Source organism: Phallusia mammillata, chromosome 3, assembly GCF_965637545.1.
Source record: "Phallusia mammillata chromosome 3, kaPhaMamm4.hap1.1, whole genome shotgun sequence".
Lineage (NCBI taxonomy): Eukaryota > Metazoa > Chordata > Ascidiacea > Phlebobranchia > Ascidiidae > Phallusia > Phallusia mammillata.
The window spans coordinates 23,638,160-23,656,307 of record NC_137254.1 but is presented as its reverse complement, the minus strand read 5'-3'; the positions used below and the strand labels follow the sequence as shown (position 1 = coordinate 23,656,307).

The 18,148-nt window shown below is 36.7% G+C and overlaps 2 protein-coding genes across 2 annotated transcripts; both read left to right on the top strand.

The window, feature by feature from the left end:
* The first annotated feature begins 1,712 nt into the window (after positions 1–1,712).
* LOC145219857 (uncharacterized) lies at positions 1,713–8,458 on the top strand. The gene is made up of 12 exons (XM_080087165.1): positions 1,713–1,895; positions 2,256–2,388; positions 2,473–2,601; positions 2,990–3,129; positions 3,540–3,775; positions 4,245–4,533; positions 5,725–5,805; positions 6,014–6,080; positions 6,576–6,704; positions 6,944–7,083; positions 7,482–7,726; positions 8,047–8,458. The coding sequence occupies exons 1-12, from the start codon at positions 1,723–1,725 to the stop codon at positions 8,325–8,327; spliced, it is 2,043 nt and encodes a 680-aa protein (XP_079943291.1). The 5' UTR covers positions 1,713–1,722; the 3' UTR covers positions 8,328–8,458.
* Positions 8,459–13,874: 5,416 nt separating this feature from the next.
* Positions 13,875–16,768, top strand: LOC145218603 (growth hormone secretagogue receptor type 1-like). The gene is made up of 7 exons (XM_080086010.1): positions 13,875–14,088; positions 14,145–14,273; positions 14,453–14,585; positions 14,721–14,849; positions 14,922–15,061; positions 15,487–15,716; positions 16,316–16,768. Exons 1-7 carry the CDS (start codon positions 13,907–13,909, stop codon positions 16,588–16,590), a joined length of 1,218 nt encoding a protein of 405 aa, XP_079942136.1. The 5' UTR covers positions 13,875–13,906; the 3' UTR covers positions 16,591–16,768.
* The last annotated feature ends 1,380 nt before the right edge of the window (positions 16,769–18,148 follow it).

Here is an 18,148-nt window from a genome sequence, read left to right as displayed (position 1 = left end):
CATTTTGGAGCCATTTTTGTCCTGCCAGACAGTTTGAACTTTTGACAGCATCGCAGAAAGACCGAGAGCGTATTGTTTGTTATTTTAATTTTCGATACAATTTATTTCTCGAAGCGTAAAGTTTTAGAACTTATACATCGTCACAAAAAGAAGGCTTTACAACGTCAAAACTAGGCATATTTTACTAAGTGTCACATATATTACCAAGTAAACCTTTCTTATTTGTTTTGAAAAATTATTTTATTAAAAAACGTATCAGGAAATCTGACTTCATTATAATAGATATATTATTAGCAGCATTTTGTTTCTGCATTTGGAAATTTAAATAACGCCACACAAGTTCAAAAGAAGTTGATTCATGCAAAGACAGTTGTGTTACACACAAAAACCTAAACGTAGGTTACTACCATCAACGACCCCCGTGGTTAAAATTTACCAGATACAGACCGTTACAGAAAAAGCATTTAAAGAATTCCTCTATTTCGGGTTGAGTGGAGTTCGTTTCGCAAAAAACAACGTCACAAACTGCACAGAACAATCACCAAGCCGGAAATACCTGCGCAGCGTCGAAACGTAAAGGAGTGCAAAATAGTGGCGGGGTATTTTGTGGATGATAGCTAAACGCGCTGTAGCTAGAACGTAAACCCGTATATCCTTTAAAAGCACACTGACCACAACACTCCCCGAAGTATCCGTTTAATTTTCCTCTGCTGAATACGGAAGTAACTCACTCATCAGCTGATCATGATATATTTTGGCTTGATTACCTAATTTCCTATTCAGCACATGCATGAGTCAAAATAGAACCTGCCTCGGTAGACGTTGAAATAGTTTCCATACGTGCAGTTAGAAAATGTCTGAAAATGTCTGAAAATAAAGTGAAAAACGCAATCACAGCTAAAATCTAATGCAGGGACATTCAAAGTAGTCAGGGTTTGGATAGGATAATATTCGATAAAAAATGTTGTTAAATTCGTAGGTTTTGACAGAGTTTTTCGACAACTGCTTAGCGCTGGTGTGCAGTGAGGGATTTCTAAGTTTGCTAGTAAATATACGTATTTGCACAGTGCAAATATCCTCCAACATTTTTAGGCTGGATGACATTATGCACGTGTGCAAGGCCTAATTTTAATCTCGTTTGTCACCAAAAGAGGTCTCACCCATCGCATTACATGGAAAAATACATGTCATTTTTTAACAACATGCCGACGTTCACGTACCTTCCTGTAATTAACTTTCGAGGCATCGATCGTGGCATAATTTGATAATTCAAAAATTAATGTTTAAAGTGTTTACAACTAATATTTAAGAGTTTTGAATGGCAGATAGAAACAGTTGCAAGTTTCAGGCTGGTAAACGTCAGCTAAAGTAAAATTCAAGTAACGATACGGCATCCCACCAGTTTGCATATTAATCTCTGACAACTATGGATACTATTTTCACTACGATGGAAAGCACAACGGCGAATACAACAACAGAGTAAGTACACCGGTGCTAAATATTTACTATGGATCTTCGTATTGAAACAGAGGCAGATTGATTTTACTGAATTGTCCAAGCTATTACTTTATGAAAAATACTAAGTCGTACTTGTTAGTTGGGCTAAAGCGTTAATTCAAATGTTTACATTTTTGCTTTGAAGAGTTTTGTGGGGTTCAAATTAACTTTCTGATTAATAAAATGGTTATAAGTTTTGAAAAGGAATGCGTTGATTATAAACTGATGTGGTGGAAACTAAATGTTTTTAAATTCTTTTTGTGTTACAGACCGTACCAAGTTCCGTTTACTGATGGAGAAATAATTCTTTCAGCAACAATTCTTATCATTTTTTTGATAATTGGAGTCGTTGCCAATGCTCTTACAATCGCTGTTATCATCACTTACAACACTCTGAAGTAAGGCGTGGACAATTTAAAAACCTTTTAAAGTACATTTTATTTGATTTTTTTGAATTATTTCCTGAAAAATAAGGATGTTAACAACAGGTTGGTTGAAATTTTGCAATTAGCGCCCATTTATGGCGAAATATTGTTGTCGAATAGCGTTGCAAAGACGAAATAGGTTCTTAACCTCAACGTTCAAAACATTTACCACCCTAAAAGGTTTCATATTCTAGACGTTGGGACCAGGTCTTATTTGTGCCTGTCTCCAGTTCCATCGATTGTTTTGCTAACGACCGGCACAGCGGTTTCCTAAATAGCCAACGTGCCAATACAATGCGCAATGACGGTTCTAATTGTTCTTTTTTTTCGCAGTCAAAGCGTTTTCATGCGATTTATATTGTCTCTGTGCATTTCTGATCTTACTTCAGCCTCCATAAGTTGGTTGTTTCTATACCGAAGAACGTGGGGCTTCGATGTATGGGGAATTCCCGACTTCTTTTGCAAGGTATAACGAGTTTATTTGTCATGTCTTAATTGTAGTTGCACAGGCAAATGCTGTATTATTGACTGAATGCTTTTTCGTTTAAAGCTTTATTGGGGAGCCGATTTGATGACTTCGTACGTAACAGCGCTTCACATTCTCTCGTTCGCCATCTTGCGGTGGGTTTCCATAAAGTTTCCCGTCGTTTTTCACAAGATTAAGTTGTGGCAGGGAAATGTAAGTTTCACTATACACGGACTTGAAGAGAAAAATTCAAGAACGTAACTGCCAGAGAATTTGTGTGTAAGGAATACATTATGTTAATACGTCTGCATGATGTATTCTTAAAACACAATTCTCTGGCATAGGCTTTTTTGCATTTTATTGTATGTTTTAGATTTTAAACAGTTACAAGCAAGTATGTAGCCATAAACAGGCTTTGTGACTTTAACATAAAAAAACTTTTATCAAAAGTATACCACTGGACAAATGTTAAACTTAATTCCTTTTAGCGTGGTGAGGGCTTTATTGCAAAACAAATGTTTGCGATATTCGTAAATTCATAATAAAATATTGAACATGCCTTGTGAGCAAATTAAATGACAAATCGAGTTTGTTTAAACAGGTGTGGATTTCAATTATCTGGGCCGTTTGTTTTCTCGTTGGTTTTATTCCTTTTGCGGTGATATTTGGTGCCCAAAAAAGAAACCGACTGAGCAACGAACCGGATTCAGTATGGCCTGCGTGTACTGTACTGCCAGAAAAGTAATGCTCGATAATTTATTTAAAAACTATAAACACAGAAAACAAATTGTTAGAAATTTGTCTGCTGACGCATTTTGACGAACCAGATTTCTTTGAAGAAATAAAAAGTCTAGCATAAAACGAAACAAATTCCTAAGCAATTTTCTTTTTCTATCAGGTTTTCGTGTAATTCAGATTTGCTTACTTATAGTGTAGTATTTTACAAACTGAATTCAATTGGCTAATTACCGTATTTGATCTAATCAATTTGTGAAATCGTACAGAAAGATATCAAACAGTTTTTTTTTAAATGACAAAAAATGGCAACCATTTCAACGGTTATCAGTTTAGTGAAAGCACAAGGCAGCATAGCCTACTGGTGTACAAAATGTTTAAACAAAAAAATATAAGAAACAAAACTTTATTTAAAGACTCAACGACTACATCGAATATCAGAAAGTCGGTTACCCGATTTTTTTGATGTTGCCAGCAATCGGGGTGATTGTGTTTTGCATTCTGACAATAATTGTGGTGCAAGAAAAGTCAAATCCACCAGTTGCTGCACGATCATCGAAGCAAGAAAAGCGTTTGCGAAAGGAACGACAAGCCGTCCTGCAGTTGATCCTGATCATTATATCGTTTCTAATTGGCTATGTGCCCTTTGTGGGTAAGTGAAAAAGTAGTAACCTATTGTGAGGTAATTTCATAGTTGCCTCCACATGTGACTTTGATTTGTTCGTACGAAATGCATTTCTTTACACGAAAATAGGAAATCGTATTTCGTGTAAAAAAACATATGATGAAAACATTGTTGAGATATAAAGAAAACGCTACCTCAACTGGTTTGACCATTTCTAAAATAGTTTTGTAATTTTCAAACATGTCATGACAACAGGTACAAAGGTATAATTTACGCTGGATCGTGAGGTAATTAGGTTTAAAGAAACCCTATCAGTTCACGAGTTATTTGTCTTGGCATTTAATCACTGCATCACACAGCACTCAAGTTATTAAGGTGCTAAAACGCCAGAATTCAAGAAGAAAATATAACCTTAAACATTTATAACCTATGCTTGTAACAAATTAAAAAAAAAGTTTGGTTGTTTTGTCACTGGTTTAAGTTTCTATCTACACAGCATACGAATACTGGGCAGTGCACACACCTTCTACGACTAAGGAACACAGACGAATCGACTACTGGTTTGGAATGATCGAGTATTTCTTTCTGCGGTTCTCTGAGTGCCTTAACCCTTTCTTCTACAACCTGGGCTCAAGCAAGATGAGAAATCACACTTACAGCTTCATTAGAAGGAAGCTTTGCCCCTGCATTAAGTGGAAAAAACGTCCAATTACCAACCAAACCGGAAAACGCATTGCTTCGGGCAGCAGCGATGGACTCAAAACATCAGGGACAAATATGGGAGTGTGAGAGACAATCGATGACAGTTTTGTTTTCAAGCTGAATGTGCAGTTTTGTGTTTCACAATTATTATGCGCCGTCCAGCAAACTTGTGTCACATGTTGAAATGCATGGGTAATCCAGGACTTTTTGTCGCCGAAGATGAAGAAACAACATTATAGTGTGTTTTGAAACGATAATGTATAAACGAGTTTAAAAAGTTCATTTTTTTGTACAAGTTACAAAAAAATAATAAAATATGGATGATTGCATAAACTTTAAGCTATATACGTCCTTAGTGTACGTAGTGTAGACTTGTGCAGTGTAAAGTCGTGTTAACGTCAAAAATTTGATTAAAACGGTAAAACGCCGTGATAAGTTATCGTGAGAGATTTGTTTCTTTCATTAATGTTTTATTTTCTGCGCCTGCAAAATGGTGTGAAAACATGTTTGGACTTATAAGGATGTGGCAACCTCAAACAGTCTGGTAAACATTATGCGTTCACAAGGTTAAAAGGCTGTTAATTTTGTTTTGCATCCTACACTGCAGATCTAACCTAAAACTATTTGACAAATCAAAATTGCACAAGACTATTTCCAGTACCATTTTTTTAAAGAAGCGTACAGCCCATAGTTCGCCAGAAAGCTTCTGATATATTTGACAACGGCGTCCAAGCACTGGGTGGTTTTTATAAAGGGAGTTACTACAAATGGGTTATGTCAGGGCATAAAGTGTAAGTGTTTTATAAACCGGTAAAGACAATACTACAAACAGGTAGACGCAGTATTAACGTCAGGTCTGTCATTTGCGTGCATGTTGCACAATGGACTTCCCTCAACGAGCAATGTGCATATACAACCGTATACTGTTACCAACTTTGACTACAACTTCTTCGTCGTCGACACGAAAATCTGCTAGTATATGTCGTGTACCTTCTTAGCACCTGCGGGTTATACAAGTTGTAAGTAAGAGCGAGCTTTACAGGTTGGTTCGGGCTTACCCTTGAATGAATTGGGTTTGATTCGAGTCTGATTTCACACACAGCCACATTTGAGCCGTAATTTTACGTTGGTTAATCTAACATTTTGGCCTAAATCTGGTTTAGGGCAGGATTTAAAGCTTGTATACTTTCGGGTTTGAGTCTCAATTTCGGTTACACACTGTTTGCTGAGGTAAAGTGTTCAATTAAGCTTTTCAACATTTTTTTTTTTTTTAGGAATTGCAACAAAAGCATTTCAACAGCGATGTCTTCGACTGTAACTCCAAATATGTCGGTTTTAAATGCTACATCAGCAAGGTATGTAGTTTGTTTTAAATTTGATATCATGAGCCTATTTTTTTTTATAAAAGCCTGGCCACAGGACTCGAGCAATAACAAGCTTAAACGTTTTTGTTTATTGCCGCAGTGTCAGGCCCAATCAGTTGACTTATGTGGGGAATTACATTGTTTGTGTTTTCAGGTCGCAATTCACATAGATACGTTTAGCTATTTTGTCCTTTTACAGAGTTTTTCAACTTCCGTTCAACAATGCAGAGCTGATCATGTCCGCCACTATTCTTATCACGTTCATGGTGATAGGAATCGTTGCAAACACTTTGACAATTGCTGTCATAGCGTCTTACAAGACACTGAAGTAAGCCCCCCAAAAGTGTATACCTTGCATTTGTACACAAAAACGTTATGACTCTACAATTGATAAATTGTTATCCCCTTGTTATTGTTTGTTTGTGATTTGACTGTGTTGGAATGATTTGTATTTAAATTTTCTGAAGTCAAAACCGAGAGGTAACACACAAAGGGATTTTTCAGTAACACCGTCTTCATGAGATTCATTTTGTCGCTGTGTATTTCTGATCTAACATCTGCGGCCGTCAGCTGGTTGTATCTGTACCGACGAACGTGGGGATTCGATGTTTGGGGAATTCCTTTCTTTTTTTGTGAGGTAAAGAAAAACAACCCTAAAATCAGAACGAACCACAGTGTAAACTATTGTTGAAATATTTCCATGGCAAAAAATGGCCAGATGTATGTGTACTTGCAAAATGTTTTTATGTTTTGTTGTATAGTTGTATTGGGCCACCGACATTCTGACGTCGTACGTCACAGCCCTGCACATACTCTCGTTCGCCATCTTGCGGTATATTTCTATTCGATGCCCGTTTTTATACCAGGAGATCACGGTTAAGCACGGCAACGTAAGTAAATAAAGTTTAATTTACATTTTTAAACATTCTTCAGTTTCAAATTGCATTCTAAGTGGCGTTCTTATTTTTCAGACCAACAGTGCATGTGGCGCATGTACAATACACGTATTAAGCGCCTATAATAACCCAATTTACTGTAAAGATCCCATTTAGGGAATACCGAAGTACAAGACTGGTTGTAAAATTTTTGAAAATATCTGAAAAATGAATAGAATGAAAAATTCTTGTAGATATGGATCATCTCTATTTGGGCGATCAGCTTTGCATGCGGCTTCACGCCCTTTATGTTCTTCTTCGGAGCAAAAGTCAGAAACCGATTTAGCAACGAAGTGGATGCGTCTTGGCCAGCTTGTTCAGTTTTGATTGAAAGGTAAAGAAAATACAAACCGAAACCAGACCAGCATTATCCGAATGCTTTTGCAACGCTTTTTATGTCTTAAAGCCTTTTGCCTGCTTCGCCTTTTGATCGTTACAAATTTTACTCAGGAAAAGTAACATAAAAAAGCAGAATTTACTTTGAACCAATATGTTTTGCATGCTCAGTAAATAATAAGCGAAATCTTCGTGTCCAGCAGTATTCACAGGCATCTTTATTAAAAAAAATCCTACTTTCCTCTTGTGAACTCACTCAAAGTGTGGTTCTTTTTTAGTTTAAAACGAAAGACTTTATTCATACTAACGTAAACATGTAACATTGGGATGCTGGAGAGTGCGGCCGAATACAAAATAAAGCCTGGAGTACCATCATTATCTAAACCTTGTTTTCAGGCACGACCAATACATGTTTTATCAAAACATTGCCTATCCCATATTCCTGCTCTCTCCGGCCATCGGGGTTTTAGGTTTTTGCCTTCTCATCATTCTAATAGTAAGTGGAAAGTCAAAATTGGAGAACAACACAACGAGAGAAAGCTGCAGGAAAAACGAGAGGCGAATGCGAAAGGAGAAACAAGCTGTCTGGCAACTGCTACTTATCATAGCTTCGTTCATTATGGGATACATTCCCTTTGTTGGTTAGTTTTGACGGCCATGTATCTTTTTATATCATAAATAACTTTCAGCCCGGAAAATATCCAGATACTTTTAAAAAAAAATGTTTTTTGGGCTATTTTTTATCTGGGCGCTTTAAGGTTGTTGTCGCTATATGTTTCTGATGAACCAATTGATGCTTTATTAGGCCGTGCTTATATGGTGCTTATTCTCGTTGGGCCATGGTTTTGGTTTTGTAAAATAAAATAAAAACATTCGTTTCAACTACAGGGGTCAATAGTTCAATATAGTATAGTTACAGTCATAAAGGCCGTATAATCTACTCGTGTTATTTGCTCTACAGTTTACGAATTCTGGAGTCTGCGATCATCGGGTTACACTGTAAATCATTGGAAGATAGACTATTGGTTCGGAATGAGCGAATACTTCCTTCTGCGATTTTCTGAGTGTCTCAATCCTCTATTTTACAACCTCGGATCCAGTAAAATGAGGAGTCACACTTTTACATTCATCAAGAAGAAACTCTGCCCGTGTTTTGCATGGAAGATTAAACCGGCGCCGTCGACCCGAAGACCAGGATCCAGCGATATGCTGAGAACGTCAGGGACTGATTTAGGAGTGTAGCAATTGTCATAGATACAAGACCTAAACAGTGTATCTCAGCAGCGGGTTCATACAAGTCCATGAAAACGTTGTCGGAAGTCTCCTTGAGTGCGTGAATGCTTATTCTAAGGCAAAAACTCTTACAAATCCTGGAAAACACCCTCCTAAAATGTTCTTATGACTTAAAGTATTAGTAAATATATGCTAAATTGGCAAAATTATATTATTGTTAGCTAACCTGTTGCTTTTGTTTACTTTTTAATTAAGTATATGTGGGTTAATATTGAAAAGTACGTGTTAGAAAGAACTACTTGTTTGACATTTGATGCCTTTTACGCTTTCCGTCGAAATAACTGCGCTGAAAAAAGGTATTAATGGAAGAAAAAAAATCTGTTTTTCGTGAGAAAAATGCAGTGGATTGAAGGTTAAAACAATATTTTGTCACACGGGTCTGCAATTTTAGCCAATTTCGTGGAATATACTTCTACTTTGAAGCATCTGGTTGAACTTTTTATCTATTATTTATTCAATCAGTTTGTGTATTTAAACAGATTTCAGAATAAACGTTTTTTGACAATTGTCATGTGTTGTTTTTTCTCCTATACTGGTGATGCAAACAAAATAAAACGTGTTTGACGTGCAATACAAAAGAAGAAGTTTCTCTTTTGCTAAATAATACCAGGTTAAACAATCCTTTCAAACTTAAGATTGTTTAATAATTTGGATGTTTAGTATTTGCCTTTACCTACGGTACGCCAGTCAAGATTTTTTTCTACATTAGACACGTATACCAATTGACCTATCACCCTGAAAGCGGCGATGCGTATGACGGTAAGTGTTTTGTCAGTTCGATAACAATGAAATATGGACTCCACTTGACAACAAGTATACGTTTACACTGGCTTTGCTATCCAAGCATGCATGCACTTACATTTCTGCACATACAGTTATACAGTGTCTATGCCAAGCTTGCCACATGCTCAAAGGCAACTTCGTATGCGTTAAAAACAAACACACAGCACGAAATAGGCAACTTTTAGATCAGCATTAGTCAGTTATTTTCAAGGAGTGTACATAGTCATTGTAGCAAAACGGCTAGAAAAGTGGTATTCCGAATCCCAGTGCAAATAAACCTTGAAACGATCAGAGAGGAAAAGTGGTGCCAGTGCGTAACCGCAGGGGCAATTTACCTTTTCTGTCCGACAAATAGCGACGCAGGTAATTGACATTGCATGGACACTGCACTGTTTGACCCAAACCTAAGCAAAACAAATACCGCAAGCGCAAAGCCGGAAACTGTTGCTGAACGTCTTTACACAACCTTCACACAAACGCTTCATAATTGGACATTTTTCAGCAAACAAATACTTCAAGCATTATGAGCGAAGGTCGTAGCCACAAACTAGACGTAAATCCCCGCGGTGGTGTTTTTTATTTGTAACATCGCCCTTAAAATCGTTTTGCCATCCTCGTGGACATCGCCAACATAATATTTACATCACATATAGTTCCGCTCTATCGTGTTGTTCAGTGGGTAGAAAGGCTCTGCCATTGGTCAAATTGGCGATTTGCAATGCAGGATATGAGTTGTAAAGACCTTTCAAAGCCACTTTAATGTTCATGGTCCAACATTATGAGACAATTATTTGGTACTGTTCCAAACCCACAAAAATAATATTAACCTAAATAAAAATGATAACAGAAATAAATTCTGCCATTGATTTTTGGCATGTAAATTAACACAGCGCAAAAGGCGGCAAACGACAACATACCTATGAAATCATGGAAATGACAACATAGCTATGAAATCCTGGTAATGACATCATACCAAATGAGAAAAGTTATAAACGTAATTTCTATACGCACGTCGCATACATTACTATAACAACCGCGTTTGGATAATGTTATCGAACGTAGATTGCTATCTAACAGTTGATTGGTTTCTACGTAAATAAGTGTTAATAGGTCAATTGTCAAAAAGCAGTCAAATTTTGCAAACTTAATGTGTCAACTGCGTTGCTCAATTTACTTTTGCAGCAAAATTCGATGAACGTATTGTAACGTAAAATGAGTAAATGTCAACTTTCAGCAACGACTACTATTAGAAGTCACTACTGACCCTAAGTTGTGCATTAACATGTACGTGGATCAAATTACACCTTATTAAAGCTACCACTTCCTTTGTAAAATTATCATATTATATACTGGCTGACATTATACCTTACGTAAGTATCAAAACCGGTCATTAAATCATTTCTTATGTAACATCCCCACAGAATTTGGAGCCATTCGGAGGCCGTGTGCCTTTTTGTTTAATTGACCATATGGTGTAGCTACAGATACGATACACTACAGTAATTTCGAGTTCAATATTGACATTACATATTGGCTGGTGTCGTTCGTGGTTTGTTCAGTAGTTTACGCGGTTCGTAACGCAAAACTCTGTCAAAATCCAGACTGTAGTATTTACAGAAGTGTTTTTTGGTCAAATATTGGTCAGAAATCCGAATATGCTGTCCTTGTCGGCAGGTTTGATAAATATGCCGCCTTATGTACAAACCGAATAGATCAGTTTACGTCATGGAACGTTTTCAATTTTGAACTTCGAAAAGGTGTACGCATGAACCAGAAAGTACATCAGTATATGGAGAAAATGTCAGATTTCTTTGCTGCTTATCACTAAAAACATGTTTATTATTAAACGGTGTTTGGCCACGGTGTATGTTTAACGCTCAACTGAGTTTTTGGCATAAACAAGAACTGTGCCTGGTACTGAATACTATAGAGTCCCGGTTCGACAGTCCTGTGCTGACTCTTTCCGCAGTTTTAAGTGGTATCTTTTGGCATTTGCAAATGTGGTATAGGGGACTTTCCTTAATGCGCTAGTAAGCAGTCATTGCAGTTTTGCTTTTCGAATAAATAATCAGGGATGAAACATGACAAATGTTTAAAGGTTTGGTTAACTTTGTATTTAACTGAGAAACCATGAGAAAAGCATATTGTTATTAAAGCTTCACATGGTGCTTTTAGGCGGGGAAACAGTATAAGCGTTGGTGCGTGCTAAAAAGATGGCGCAGACAGATGAGATCCACGAAGCACTTTCAGCATTTGCCTATCCTTTTTTCACTTTCGTTTATGAAGTGTTCGGGTTCCAGTTTTTCGAGAATAATACGCAGTTTTTTTAATCTAAGAGTTTCTTTTTCGTTTTAGGGTCGTATTTAATTTCCTGTTTTGCATAAAAAAGGCGCAATCCGCTTTACCAAAGTATAAATTTCAAAAAAAGGGAAAACGCTTTTGGTGTTGAGTTAATTTGTCGCGGTTTATAATGTACTGTGTTTTGGTACGTTGCTGTGCTATTAAACTCGCATTAGTGGCGTTATTATATCCAATTTGTAATAAAAGGTTTTCTTTAATGTCAAACTTTCCAACTGAAGTACAGCGCTTTGAAAGTTTTCGTTCTCTAGTTTGTATTAGTTGTATGATATCGGTCCATACGTTGTATTTAATCTGTATATCCGGCAACTAAAATGATCGTTAGAATAAAATTCAAAGGCTTATATTTCAGGCACTGATATTTTTTTAAACTACATCCTAGCCTTCTGTCCAGGAAACAGATATAAGAGGTCTGTTTTGTCTCAACTACAACAACAGCATCTTGGCGAGTTTTACCGAAAAAGACAACACGCAGACATCTAATGTGTTCTGAAAGGTTAGAAAGTAATGAGAAAAGAACAATGTGTATGAATCAAAGGTTCGCATAAGGCTTTCGGTTGTCTGTACTCTTACCAAAGTTGGTTAGGAGCTAATAAGACGTTGAACAAGGTGTATCTTGAGCATAAAATGGTATAGTCTTCCCCAAAAGAAGAAAACCGCTTAATTTAAAACCGTCGTTTTTCAACTGAAGGCCACGACTATTTTACACTTAGCCCTGTAATTGTTGTAGTGAGTGCGGTTCAAACTTTTAATTTGATGGGTAGTTTCTCGAGCTTGATAAAGATAAGACCACAGCTGCTATGTGTAAGTGTTTATTCTTAAATCAACAGATAATAAATGGATGTATACAACTTGCGGATCTCAGTGCCCGAATACGGTCTGTAGGTCGACTAATCAGACATATTTTCAGCTACTGATGATGTATGTTACTTCGAATAGCATAGTATTTTTAAGCATGAAAAACTGGTGGTGACAAAATATGTTGTAACAGGCCGGAGTTACTACTAAGCCACAACTTAAAAAAATCCTGGTAAATACGCATAGTTATATGCCTAATACTAAATAATCGGTGCCCAAACCTTCGCTTATAGTTCAATAGAAGTTTAAGGCACAGTTAATAAGCGGATTAAGCGGAAGGCAAAAACCGCCATACTACGAATAATACGAAAATCGCTTTAATTGTGAATAAAAACAGCGGGTCTATGTAACCATATCAAAATCACGCTAATTTTATCAATGTGATTAATTTGACGGATATCGTTACTTCGTTTGAAATTAAATCCAGTGTCTCGCGTCATGCTTCTATACATGCGCAAATAGGCGACCCTTGTATGCGTACGGGCGTGGTGCTCTGAAATCAAAACAAGTGACCAATCATCGCTTTTTCGTTTGTCATTTTGGAACAGTTTTTTTTATAGCCAGTCGCTCCTTTCCATGTTTTGGTAAGAGCGCTTCGCCTTTAAAAAGACGTGCCCCTACAGATATGCGTTCAGGTTTTTGACAACGTTCGGGGCAGTGAATGCATATTGAGCACTGTGGGATTTGAGCTACGTGGTTAAGTATTTTGCAAAGCGATGCATTATTAATAAATTCGGCAACACAACAATTTGTTGGGTAAGTGTATGATAGTTTTCTTTCGTAAGTGGTAATTATTGTGAGAAAATATTAAAATTTAATAGTGTCGTATCTGTGACAAGTGATTTAAACATGGACATTCAAAAAGTGGAATAAAGACGCAAGTGGAAAATAAGACGCTTCGTTTGTCATTTTGCGTTGGAAAAACCTTGGTAACCACAAAGCACTATTTTGCGTGTGGAAATGCTGACGGCTCCTTGCGCATGCGGCAAAAATTTGATTGAAGCCTGCGCTCGATAGTAAGCTAATCGTACGTCGCAGTTATTGAGTTTCTACGCTTGTAATGTGGTTACACCAAGGTTTGTACTGGGGTCGCTTACTTCAGTAATATAATGCCAGCGCAGAATTTTACGGTTTGCAAAGCCGTGAAGGCCTCTGATCAGAGCTGAGTAAAATCGTCAGGCAGGAATTGTTTGGTTGTGTTAAGAGTTTTTAAAACGCTTGTTTTGACAAAGCTTGAAACATTTAGGCTAGGCAAGTACATTTTGAAAGTAAAATAATTGAATAAAAATGTTTGTCTTTTCGATCTATTTGAATTGTATTTAAGTTTGCCGATATATTAGATTTCATATGACAGTAAAGCACGATAAACGTCAATTGGAGAAAAAACGTTTACTGGAAGTATTGAACTCAATCATCTCGGTTACTTTATCATTACATGAATTTTTGCAAACTTGTCAAATTAAAAACAATGCAATTTTTTCATTATGTCAGGTTTAAAGTAGTAGAAAAAAATTGCTTGCAACCTCAAAATGAATTCAACTCTCAATTTTACAACAATGATGCCAACCACGAGCGTTTTTGTCACTACCCTGGAAAACACTACGACGGATAGCATGTCTACAGTAGAATGGATGACGTCCACCGACGTCCTCGCGACAATGACCTCATCATGGTCGAACGTGACGTCATCGGTTACCAACGCAACGAGAGAGTAAGTGGTCCATAAAACAATAAGAAAGTTCAAAATTAAAATGTTTTTGTCTTTAGGCCATACGTTCGTCCGTTTGATGACATTGGCATTATCATATCCGCCGTTCTTATTTTCGCTTTTATGGTGATTGGATTATTCCTCAACATATTAACAATAATCGTGATATGTACAAACACGAAACTGAGGTAGGCCCTGTTTAGCATAAGCATTGCCGGAATGTATGTGTATATGGGTTAAGACATTTAAGATTAGAAACGTTTTCTGTTTTTAAAATAATTATAAGGTATCTGCTGAAATGCGTACGTGCTATTAACAAGCCATTGAGCGACATGATATCATTACAAACTACATTTATCATTTGTAGAAACATATTCATGCACTTCATTCTTTCGCTGTGCGTGTCCGACTTAATTTCGGCAATGATAAGTTGGTTATTCCTTTACCGAAGAACTTGGGGTTTTGACGTGTGGTCGCCGTTGCCCGCAGTTTTCTGTAGGGTAAGTTTACATTATTTGATAGTGATGGATGTTAATGACGAGCATGTAAATGTCTAAGTAAATATGCTTTTTGCAATATTTATTAGGAGGTTATTACGTGATTTGTTTAAAATAAAATAAAAAACTTTTTTACAGTTTTATTGGGCAGCCGACTTGATGACCAATTACGTGACGGCTTTGCACATTCTCTCCTTTGCAATCTTGCGGTACATTTCGATACAATTTCCAATTAAGTTCTCAAAACTGAACTTGAAACACGGAAGAGTAAGTAGTTTGTTGGTTTAATCTAAAATCGCAAAGGAATTTTAAGCTCTAAAGTAAAAAAAACACGTATAGATTTGGATCGTTTGCATTTGGGTGACTTGCTTTCTGTGTGGATTTATTCCCTACTTCATTCTCTTTGACGCACGATACCGAGATCGGCAAAGTGAATCACCTGACTCGCGGTGGCCTTCCTGCACTGTTGTCATGGAAACGTAAGTTAACCGTTAAAGTATAGGGTTGAAATAGTATCTTGACAGTGGCAATGTGGTTGCTTAGCCCGTTGTGAAAAAATCCATGCCAATGCTTCATTCAAAGACAAACGTTATCCGTATTGAACTATCAAGAGGCAAAAATGTCTTAGGAACCTTTTTCGTTTGTGGCAAGCATAAACGTAATAAATTAAACATTTTCTCTTAAAAAGACTGTATATCACATCATGCAGAGAGTCAAAAAGACTTAGACATATAAAATACATATAAAACAGTCTCTTTCGCATTTTTGAACCCCCGTTTTCTTAAAAAAACTTCATTGTGATGTTTTGTATTCATAACAACGTCAAAATTCGTTCTGCATATTATGATTACATTGTTAAAGCTTCACTGTGCATTTGTTAAATCTAGACTTTTACTTCTTACAGATACGACGCCTATATCACATATGCTCAAGTCGGGTATTCTCTGTTCCTTTACGCCCCCACAGTGGGCGTAGTTCTGGCGTCAGTGCTCATTAGCGCCACAGTGCGGTCGCGATCTAAAGCCATTGCGTCATCGCAGAACTCTGACAAGCAACGACGTAAGGAACGTCAGGCGGTTTTGCAACTCATGTTGATCGTATTCTCCTTTCTCGTTGGATACATTCCGTTTACAGGTTTGTGGTTTTCTTGTTTATGGCGTATTGATAGTTTTGTACGTCCACCATTGTTGCGTACCCTGTGGTATTCTTTATGTATTTATTATGGTTATATTAGGATTATCGATATTGGGTAGTGATGTATTATTGCCTAGAATCCTTTTAAAAATTACCTTGTGTTTTACCCGAAAAAGATTAAATGTTGTGGTTAAAGTCCTGAAATATCTACAACGGGTTGGAAAAACAACATTATTTCAACAGAGATATGAGCAGAAAGATCAAAGGTTCACATTTAACAATGTTTACCGACTACAGAAAACCCAAGTCTTTGGCAAAGTGACAACTTTAGTAATAGATCAAAACCATCAACAGCATGTCTTAAACTGACGATCACTGTTTGCCTTTTTAACTATAATACATTAAAACCAGTGGATTATAAAATCCTTGGTTAAACAGAATCAGTCGGTTTTAGTTTTAGATAAGTCTTTGGCAATGTATTGTTACGTGTACTATTCCTGTCATCTATTGAATCCGTGCCGATATATGCCCACCTTTATTGTCGGAGCCAATGGTTTTTGTCAAAGTTTTTACTTTACGAAATTGTTTTTAATATTTAGCCTACGAATTTTGGTCCGTTCAACCGAGACCCAACACAATGTACTACCGTCGTTTCGACTACTGGTTCGGAATGACTGAGTACTTCTTTCTACGTTTTTCCGAATGCCTGAATCCGGTCTTCTACAATCTTGGTTCGGCCAAGATGCGCCGATGTACTGCACAGTTTCTTAAAGTACATTTCAAGTGCTGCAAATGCTGCTCAAGGAAAGGACCACCAGGGAATTCCCCTCATTCCAGTTCCCAAGGCCCGCACACAAAAGACTATGGAGTGTAAACCACAATATAGATTGACCGGGGCAAAACAGAGTAGGACTAACAAGACACAAAACGCAGAGCTCTTTGTTTGAAGAAGGTTTTATCCGAACTTGGTGCTATTATGGTGCATTCCTATCACGTTTTGTAACAGTTTGCTTATTGATGCTGTTTTAATACCCGGGCAAACGCTCATGTCATCTAACCTGCTTTTTTGCTTTTTGAAACTTACAAAAGGTTTAATTTAAAAAAAAATATTAGACGTTTGTTTTGACGACTATGTTGGAGGTTTGAGATACACTCTTATTAATAAGTTGTATAGAAACCAATAAAATTATAGAGTTATGTGAATTTGACGTAAACCTTATGTATTTTTTGCCTACTCCTAAATGAACGCATGTTTGAATGTCAAATTGTGATTTCCTTTGAATTATTGTAAATGAACTTGTAACATGTATTATATGGGTGTCAATTATTGTTTTGTAGAGCTTTTTAATGTTACACAAACCGTGCACTTTCTCAGGTCAGACAAGGCGATTTTTGTAACATTACACAATAAATATTTTGTACGTATATGTGTTTGGTAAATCGCCAACTTTCCTTATTGTGTTGTTACAAAAATTTAACAAATAAGACATAAAAAAAGGTGTAGATGTAAGCACAAAGGCCTTGTTTTTTGAGGGTCTATTTCTTTTTCAGTCGTTTGTACTTTTCTGGGTATAACTCAAATTCAACGTGTAACTCAGGTTAATTCCCAATTTTTGAACGCGAGCAAACGAAAGAAAATATAATATAACAGAAAAGCACGAAGTTTTACCTAATAGCTATAACAGGGGTGGCCAGACCTGCTTCACGCTCGAGCCGCATGTCACAAAACTTAGTTTTAAAAGAGCCGCATGACAAAAAATCAAAAACGAATTCATTCACTCACAATGGAGTGTACGCTATCTAATAATGATTGTTGTGTGGTGATACTGTGTGTCCCCACCTGGGCTGCAAGGTGTTTGAAATTAGACTGATATGATGGGAAAGTTTTTGTGTTTAGCTTCGTAACGACTAGTTTTGTAATGACTGAGCGAAGCTTGACAAATAAGACACACAGGGTTACCTCCATTATCAATTAATGGAAGTGTCACAACCAGGGCTGTCAATGAGAATTTCAACAAAACCCAAGACTCACAGCAAAATAACCCAAGAATTTAAATGAAAACCCAAGAATGCAAAATGTGGTTAGAAATGCAATTAATTAGGAAATTTACTCGTTTCATTGACAAATATTTGACAATTTACAGTCCGGAAATGCAACTTCTTTTGGTAGGAAATGGTCAATGTAAGCAAAGGGAATATTATGTTCAATAAAATATGCAGCAATCGCCAGTTCACTCTTGGCTGTTTGATGATCATCATCTGTTTTCTTTTTCATAAAATTAGTAATGTCTACAGTACATTTAAAAGCTTTAAAAGTGTAACGATTGCTTTCACTGTATACTTATCTAGAAAGAATTAAGGTCTAGAATAGAGAGAAAATAAAAGAGATGATAAAATGGCCCAAACAGTGCAACTACCCGAAAAACTTTTCT

Excerpts from the sequence above, each read along its gene's own strand:
- LOC145219857 (XM_080087165.1), top strand. The coding sequence starts at position 1,723 with ATGTGGTGGAAACTAAATGTTTTTAAATTCTTTTTGTGTTACAGACCG. Across the intron at positions 3,776-4,244 it reads TGGCTATGTGCCCTTTGTGG|CATACGAATACTGGGCAGTG; the intron begins GTAAGTGAAAAA and ends CTATCTACACAG. Across the intron at positions 6,705-6,943 it reads TCACGGTTAAGCACGGCAAC|ATATGGATCATCTCTATTTG; the intron begins GTAAGTAAATAA and ends AAATTCTTGTAG.
- LOC145218603 (XM_080086010.1), top strand. The coding sequence starts at position 13,907 with ATGAATTCAACTCTCAATTTTACAACAATGATGCCAACCACGAGCGTT. Across the intron at positions 14,586-14,720 it reads TGCCCGCAGTTTTCTGTAGG|TTTTATTGGGCAGCCGACTT; the intron begins GTAAGTTTACAT and ends ACTTTTTTACAG. Across the intron at positions 15,717-16,315 it reads TGGATACATTCCGTTTACAG|CCTACGAATTTTGGTCCGTT; the intron begins GTTTGTGGTTTT and ends TTTAATATTTAG.